General features: G+C 42.0%; 2 protein-coding genes across 2 annotated transcripts; both read left to right on the top strand.

The window, feature by feature from the left end:
* The first annotated feature begins 2,411 nt into the window (after window positions 1-2,411).
* LOC137968419 (uncharacterized) lies at window positions 2,412-3,275 on the top strand. Its single transcript, XM_068815000.1, has one exon. It carries the CDS (start codon window positions 2,412-2,414, stop codon window positions 3,273-3,275), a length of 864 nt encoding a protein of 287 aa, XP_068671101.1.
* An 868-nt stretch (window positions 3,276-4,143) lies between these two features.
* On the top strand, window positions 4,144-4,896 carry LOC137968420 (uncharacterized). Its single transcript, XM_068815001.1, has one exon. It carries the CDS (start codon window positions 4,144-4,146, stop codon window positions 4,894-4,896), a length of 753 nt encoding a protein of 250 aa, XP_068671102.1.
* Window positions 4,897-8,822: the final 3,926 nt, after the last annotated feature.

Below are 8,822 nucleotides of genomic sequence, written 5' to 3' on the forward strand. Positions count from 1 at the left end.
TAGTTGTTTACTCCGTACTGAGGAACTAGCCAATAGAAACGTGTTGGTTACGTAATTAATGCATAGTGTATGAGCGCAAAACAAAAGATTGTGCACGGTCGTGGACTTTCCAACCTAAATCTTGGTATCTTTGTTTGCTCCTCTGATGTTTGCCGAGCTTCCAAACCAGTCCACTCTATTAACTATGATCTAACTGGATTTGTCAAAAGGTGCCTGCGGAAATTGTGAAAACAAGCCAATTCTGCTGCTGTCACAAAGTAAAAAGAAGCTACCCTCCCCACCCCTGTTCTTTGGTCAGACAACTGCCAATCACCACCCCACGCCACACTGTGGGTTCACTCTAATTGTTGATCAAAAGCAAACTATCATTCAGGCCTGCACTAGTCCAGGAAAAATTGCCAAGGCATCCTACACTGTAAAGTCTCACTTAACATGACCACAAACTCTAACTGCAGTTAAAGTCTCAAAGCTGCAAACGTGTTCAAAAATTCCCAGCGATAGTGAAAGGGAGGAGTGGGCAGATCAGACAGCATCAAGAGATAGTCTCGGAGTTGATTGGTATATACAAGGAGCATCGATTCATCCATGAGCTGAAGTCACAAATTCCTGAAATTTATGTTGCCAAACTCCTTGTACGCCTTTGTAGTAGATGGGTTGAGTTTGTGGAAGGGAAGCCACAAATGTCAACATGGGAGTCATTTGCGGAGTGATTGGAGAAGGAGGCAAAAATAATTGAGTCGAAACAGCGATGGATGGTTGAGAAGAAAGAGTCGAGACGACCAGTCTCAGTCAAAGTGGGTATCCGAAAGAATAGTGATAATTTTGTGCCTGGATTGTTTGTTGGAATGACGGGAGAAAACTGTCACCAGCATGTCACTGCACCAGTAGTGTAGGAGTGAGATGCCCAGTTCACAAGTCAACTAACCATAGGTTACAAGAGTGCAAAGTGTTCGAACGAATGTCCGGGAGCAAGAGGGAAAAGCTTGTGGATGAGCACAAGCTTTGTCTATCCTGTTTATCACCAGGCCATCGTCTGCGAAAATGTCGTAGTAGAGACAGATGTAAGGTTGACGGTTATGCAATGCGTCAGTACACACTTCTTCATGAGGTTGACTTGAAGATTATTTAACGGGGAAGAGCAAAACATGAATCAGCGAGAATGTCAGACAGTGCGAAATCTTCAGTGACTACTTCTCAGGACAGTGAAGTTACCTCAAGCCAGATGCAAGAGGTGCATCAGAAGTATAGTTATTCTGTTTGCTCAGGTTGTGACGCTGGTGGTCGTGCTTTCGTTGAAGTATTAACGGTGGTTGTGTTTGGGGAGAACGGTGAACAGCGAGTAATGGCCCTGCGTGACTCGGGTTGTAATACTACCCTTATGGTCGAGAACTTGGAGGTGACATTGGGACTGAAAGGCAAGGAGATGGATCTTGAAATTCAAGGCGCCAATTCTCAGAACGTATTCACTTCTCAGCATATCAAGAAGTGTCATGTTGCTCGAGTTGGGAAAGAGGAAATCAGGTACCAATTACGAGACGTGACGACAGTGCCAAACCTAACTGGTCCCGATCAGAGGCTGAAGTGGTCAACAATCAAGCACCAGTACAGCCACCTGAAGGACTTCAATATTGCTGACACCGATTTGGGCCCAGTGCAGTTTATAACTGGAACTAACAAGTCAAGCCTAATTCTACCTAAAAGAATTGTGAAGCCCTGAGAGTATTCAGTCGACGATAGAGTACCCTATGGTGTTGAGACCCCACTTGGCTGGTGAGTAACAAACTAGTTGCCAGGTGACCAGAAAAAGTCATCGCCTTACAACGCATTCAAAGTGTATGAAAGATGTGGAGATGAGGATGAAGATTTAAGACGGCTGGTCGTTGCTCAGTCAGAAATTAAAAGCGTGGGAGTGGTGAAGGCAGCAAATCCAACCCGTTCAATCGAGGACAAGCGAGCACTTGCTCTCATGGAGCGGAGGGAGAAGATACATACGTGTCTGGACTGTTGTGGAGAGAGGAGCATCCAATTCTACCGAACAACTATGATATGGCTGAGCGACGGTTAAAGTCCTTGGAGAAGAAATTTGAGAATAACCCAGAGATGAAGCAGAAATATGCCATCAAGGATGATGTTGAGAAGGGCTACGTGAAGAAACTTAGCGAAGCTGAGGTAGAAAGCGAAAGCAAAGTCATTTGGTACTTACCACATCGGTATGTCATCAACCCCAAGAAACCAGATCGTCTTAGAAGAGTGTATGATGCATCAGCGAAATTGATGGGCCTGAATGATAAGATCTTCATTGGGCCAAACCTTTTGTCCTCCTTGTTTGGAGTTATGCTCAGATTCTGTGAGGGAAGAGTTGCCATGGCTGCGGACATATGCTTCGCCTACCAGATTGTGATAAACCGTCGATGAGATTCTTATGGAGAGAATCAGCAGAAGAGCAACCGAGCGTGTACCAGTTCGAACGAACAGTGTTTGGAGAAGTTTCAGTGCCATCCAGTGTGAGCTACACAATGAGGCGCAATGCAGATGAGAATGGAGGAGATCTTCCCTTTGGTGTAAAAGCCGTTTACAAGCATTTCTACATGGATGATGGCCTGCCGTCTACGAACTCGCGAGAAGAAGCGATTGAAATGCGAAAGCAAATGACTGAGTTGCTGCGTCGAGGGGGGTTCCGCCTTCACAATTGGATGACAAGTCACTCAGAAGTCTTACAAACTATCCCAAAACAGGACAGATCTCCACGATTCCTTGAGTTCAGTGAAAATAAGCTGCCGACAGACAGAGCTTTAGGTATCATATGGGATGCTGAGAAAGATATGTTGATGTTTACTGGGTTAAGTGGAGAAGCTGGTACTACGAGGAGAAAAATACTTTGCCAAGCGTTCTCAGTTTGGGATCCTCGAGGGCTCGTGCTCCCTTTTACAATTAAAAGTAAGATAATCTTGCAGAATTTAAATCACATGAAATACAGCTGGGATGACGACTTGAGAGAAGCTGATCTTCGAGAATGGCGTGAGTGGCACAGTGAAGCAGCAGCACTTGATGAGATCAAGATTCCCAGAGTCTTCCTCGGTCAAATGAAAGCTGTGAGAGAAACCTCTTTACACGTGTTTTGCACTTCTAGTCAGGATGCCTATGGTGCATGCGCTTATTTGAGGCGAGAGTTTGAAGATACCACCCTGGAATGTAGACTGGTAGCTGTGAAAGGACGAGTCGCACCCCTGAAGACTCAGTCGATCTGTAGGCTCGAGGTCATGGGAGCGCTCTAAGGAGTACGCCTAGCTGAGACTCTAGCAACGGAGTTGACGATGAAGATAGAGAAGATAACCTTCTGGAGTGATTCTACTACAGTTCTACATTGGATAGGCCAGGCCAGTTCCAATTACAAAGCGTTCGTGGGAAACCGGGTGTCTGAGATTCACACAATTATGAGTGAGCTGGAGTCCACACTGAGGGCGGGCACGGTTTACTGGACAGAGTGCAACCCTGCTGATGACATCCTGCTGATGACATCACCCGAGGACTACGCCCAGCTCAGCTCAACATGAGTCACCGCTCTATCGTGGACCTGAGTTTCTATACATGCCAGTTGAAGTTTGGCTAGACAGTAAGATTGAGGTACTTCAGAAAGAAGTTGAAGAGAGTGAAAGAAAAGCAATATGGGTTGGAGTATTGCACGAGTCTGAAGTCTTGTTGGGCTGGAAGAGATAATCATCACTGGAGAAAATGAGAATTATTGTTGCATATGTGAAAAGGTTTTTAAAGAACTCGTCATGAGCTTGCACAGCTACTCATTGGTGAAATGCATCGTTCTTACTACCATCCGCCGACAGAGTACCTGTTGTATCAAATTAGACAAGACTATTAGATCATTCATGGTGGACAGGCAGTCCGTAGTGCAAAGTTTAAGTGCAATTAAGACCGCCGGACAGTGAAGCCCCTCGAGCAGAAAATGGGAAACCTACCTGAATGTAGACTTGAAGTAGGGATGGTATTCAGGAACACTGGAGTTGACATTTTTGGACCAATGCTAGTTAAGGAGAAGCGTAATGAGGTAAAAGTTTATGGCTGTTTGTTTGTTTGCATGAGTACAAGAGTCTTGAGCTGGTGGATGATCTTTCAAAAGATCATTTCATTATGGCATTGAAAACATTCATAGCACGACGTGGACGACCTCAAAGAATGTTCAATGATAATGGTACAAACTTTGTTGGAGCCAACAACGAGTTGCGGAAACGTCTCAAGCAATTGGATGAGCAGAGAGTACAGAACTTTTGTGCACCAAAAGAGATTGATTGGAACTTTCAGCCACCGAGTGCTCCACACTTTGGTGGTGCGTGGGAAAGACTCGTACAGTACGCGAAGAAAGCGCTGAAAGCGGTGCTGAAAGATACAGTCGTCCCTAAAGAAGCAATGCGGAGCTCTCTAGTTGAGACAGAGGGAATTCACAACAGTCGACCAATCACTCATGTATCCTCTGATGCAGGAGATGTTGAAGCACTCACACCAAACCACCTATTGCTTCTGTGTGCAAATCCGAGTTATGAAGATGCCGTTGTTACGGATAGAGAGGTTAACTCCACAAAGCCGTGGCGACAGTACCAAGCCATAGCAAATTTCTTCTGGAGACGTTTCACCAAGGAGTATCTTACTAGCCTGACAGAGAGAAAGAAGCGGAAAGAGAACAGACGGAATCTGAAAGTGGGAGACTTGTATCTGAACCGAATCAGCCACGTGGCATTTGGCCGCTGGGCAGGTCGTGTCTACTCATCCTGGGCAAGATGGAAGAGTCCGTGCAGTTACTGTCCGAACTGGAAGTGGAGAATTCAAAAGACCAATAACAAAACTTTGTTTATTAGAAGAGGCGGAAGTTTAGATTTATTTCTGTAATCGTCTCGACTGGGGGCGGGGGATGTGCCTTCCGCTCTTGCATGACGTCATAAGAACACGGGTTGTTTTAGTTATTATCTGTACTTTCTGTGTAACTATCATTTTCTTCTCTCGTTATACTGCAATGTGTCATCGCTCTTGATTTGCCCCTTCTAGACTAGCTTTGTAGCTATTTGCGGGGTAGCCAATATGTTAAACTCAAATTATTTTCTTTTTATTACAAATAAATGCTAAGAATGTTAGATTTAAGTTAATCATTTTTTCTTTCTGTCAATTCTTTAAAATAAGTACGAAATACTGTTTAGAACCAAAACAATCCAACAATTTCAAAACCCTCGAGCTCCTCTCCAAAATAAAATAGATCCTGGTTGACGTCAGTCCAAAAAAGAAAATGTTCAACGACATATTTTGAACATGTAAGTGATTCTCATCATGTTCATGAGAGTGTTTTTTTTTTTTTTTACATCAATGTAGTACTTAACTCTACTTAGTAAATGAAATGGTGACAATGGAACCCACTGGAAACTCATTTGCGCACTTGGGTGGTTGGTTGGCCGCATCGTAGATATCCTTTAATGTGACTGCGTGATGCAGTTATGAGCTATGCTGCCGTTATTTGACTCTGTAGCTGCGTGATGCAGCTCGAGTCAAAGACCCTTATTTTGACCTTGCTCACCATAGAGTCTCCAGTAGCTCAGTGGTTAGAGCATCCGACTAGATCTCGGAGGGTCGCGGGTTCAAATCCCATCTGGAGCTCGGATTTTTCCGAGATTCCAGTGGGTTCCATTGTCACCATTTCATTTACTGTGTATATCATTCTCACATTTGTTAACTCTACTTGTGAGAAAAATGCCTCTTGTTGGTAAGATGATCTATTTTTTAGCTTTTTTAAAGTTTTCATTCTGAAACAATTTATCTGAGTCCAACTTCAAACCTATCAGTTAATTGAGTGTTAAGGTCAGAATCTCCAATTAAGCGACATTGAAAACACCTGCTTAAACGTGTCCTCTCCCGCAGGCCACTTAAGTGATTGACATCAATTTTCAAATTCTGACAATGTTACAAACGCGCAGGTTATTTTTGTTTGCATTAACTTCGCAAGCTCCTCTACGTTTTCAAGTGGAATTTATTTCTTTAAGGACATGAAATTGTGGAATCGTTTCTTTTTGTTCAGATTGCAAAGATCTCTATAAATTATAAAAAAAAGGAGTCATAGAACCAGAAGATGCATTTCCTTCAAACATTGCCGAAGACTTCCCATTTTGTGCGAACACTCGCTTGCTACACCACATTTGTTTGTACCTTTTTTTCCTCAAGCACACATTTTGCTCTCTTCTGCAGCCGCATGTGCTTGGTCATTTGCCATGCAATTGTTTCAATGCAGTTATTACTTTAATGTTGAGCATGCATGAATAACTAAAGCTGAGTATCAATTAATTCCTTTCTAGATTTATTTTATTTTATTTTTCATATTCAAGTCTCCTAGAGCTCGAGAGTTGAATCAATAATTGAATCGCACAGCAAACATATCCCTCTTAGAGCACACAACTCCAACCCCTGCATAGCAACCCAAAACTTTAAAAGCTTGAAACTTATATGGTTCATGATTTTATATCTTTTTTTAAAAATCTTTTTTGATCATTCTAAAGCACTTTTTGCAACCTTGTCACAGAGTTAAAATTTACATTTTCAGGGATGCTGCATTCACTTAGTGAAAATATGGGACTTCCATCGAAGCGTCTTCCATTCGCCCATAAGACTGTTGGAAAAAAAATTACCAATACCCATGGAGGCTATACGAATAACAGCGAGCCGCTCAGGCCTTTTCTTTTCGTCTTCTAAAATTCCATAAAACGATACTCCGGGCATTCAACAGTCGGTTTCTTCACACGCAGTTCAGACGCCCTCGTATATTTTCACTTCTTTTTCAATAGCATGCGCAAAAATGACCTCTTACCAACCGAGCGCGAGCAAATAAAAACGCCAACGGCCGGAAGGCCAACGTTCAACATTTCTAACGTCGTTTGCAGGTTAATCAATAAGTAGAGTGATTGGTAGAGGAGGGTTGTTCCGTTAAATTATTGGATTTACTATATCCTTGATAGGTTAACATGGCAACAAACCTAGTGCGTGCCTCGGCGGGGACAGGAGCTATTTCGGAGAGGTTTGATCCATGGCCAAAGTTGGAACTTACTCGATTGAATGTCTTAAATTTTCTGCTAGATAGCATCTGTATTAAATAATGCATTACAATTGCCTTATTTTAAAGGGTTATAGTAGAGAGGAACGAAATCCCCATCTAAAGAGAGCAAGATAGATCCTAATCAGTTCAACAGAAAGTAAGTGAGTGTTTACCACCTACATTGTGTAATACCGAGTTATTGATTTGCATGGTGATTTCACGAGAAAATTCTGTAGGATGTCTAACAATGGCATACCTTCCATTGTACAAAGGACATTGCGAGGTAACAAATGTGCACTTTACTGTATCCTCAAGAGCACTGAGAAAAATAAAAGCTGGCGATCTTATCGGGAATTTGACCTAAGCTACATGCAAATCCTACACTCTACAAGGCAAACCACGCTGCGATGCTGTAAGAAACTGTTGTTTGTGCATGAATTGCGTGAATTACGTGAAATTGAGAGCAATAAAATATTTCAGAAACTTTTGTTCGTGTAAGCCAGTTTCTTCTCAAACGCTTTCCATTAACTGCACTGAAAGTTTGCTTAGAACATCGATACATATCCGGGGCAGCTGCAACATATAATTTCACGTGTATCATCATATTACTTACCAGCATTGAAAATGACGGTAAAAACCAGCAAAGTGTATATTAACATACTTCAAGTAGATCACCTGAAAATGTGTGGTAATATGTTAGTCCTCTAAGGGCGATGAAGGCGTTGGCTTTTTTCAAGGTTAACAAACCTCCAAACACACAGAATAGTAGCTTTGGTGATAAAAGTATCTATTATATAGACAGGAGTGTTTTACTGGAAAATACATCATTCATTAAATTCCTACGAAACTACATCCGGGACCCGAGTGGCATATTTTGTGAGGATATTGATGGCGTCATTTCGCGTATTTGCATGGTTGTTTGTGCAAACAGTCAGTGAATAATGGCGAGTTATCTGAAACGGACGTAAAATCTTCCTCTGAGAAACAAGAAAATACTAACACGAACAATAAAATTTCATATAACTTTCAGTTATTCAAAGAGTTGCTTGCAAGTGAAGAAGAAATGGGAAAATTGAAGAACTTCCTTCCTCCGAGCTGCAAGAATTTAGGCTGGTCTTTCATATACCGGATCTGAAGTAATTAGTGTCCATATAACAAAAGAACAAAGCGAACATATCAATACCTATTCAGCAAGGCCTAATCGGGATAACAAACGTTTTTTTTATCCTCCGCCATTTTAATCCGGTGTATGAAAGTCTATTCAGAATTTGCGATAACGTTTGTGCTCAGTGTCAGTGTGAGTAAAACACTTCTCTCTATACAATAAAAAGGAAATTACCCGGTAACCCTTTTCTGAAGCAGTGGTGGCACTTACAGCGAAAATAAAAGTGCTTGTCGTCTCTAGTGCATTCTGTTTTAAGATGCTCGTCCTCATAGGTTTCATAGGTTTCTTTATTTCCACACATACAACAATACAAATTAATACACTTTACAGAAATGTGGAGGTTTGTGAGCGAGATCCCACAGGGTTAATGACGTTCGCGCACCTAATCTAGCATTTAATAGATATTAATATTAATTTGAAATAGCAGGCAGACATGATAGACCATGTTGTGGGAACTAAGAAATAAAATAAAATAGACGAAAAAGAAGGTCTTTTATTCCAGTTATCGGCTGCGGCAAATCTAGCACTGAATTTGCCATAATTAGTTCTTGGCCGAGGTATAAACAGATTTTGGTTTGA

This window comes from Montipora foliosa, chromosome 8 (genome assembly GCF_036669935.1).
Source record: "Montipora foliosa isolate CH-2021 chromosome 8, ASM3666993v2, whole genome shotgun sequence".
In the NCBI taxonomy this organism is placed as follows: Eukaryota; Metazoa; Cnidaria; class Anthozoa; order Scleractinia; family Acroporidae; genus Montipora; species Montipora foliosa.

What these genes read in the sequence shown, in the direction of transcription:
- LOC137968420 (XM_068815001.1), top strand. Translation starts at nt 4,144, where the DNA reads ATGGCATTGAAAACATTCATAGCACGACGTGGACGACCTCAAAGAATG.
- LOC137968419 (XM_068815000.1), top strand. Translation starts at nt 2,412, where the DNA reads ATGAGATTCTTATGGAGAGAATCAGCAGAAGAGCAACCGAGCGTGTAC.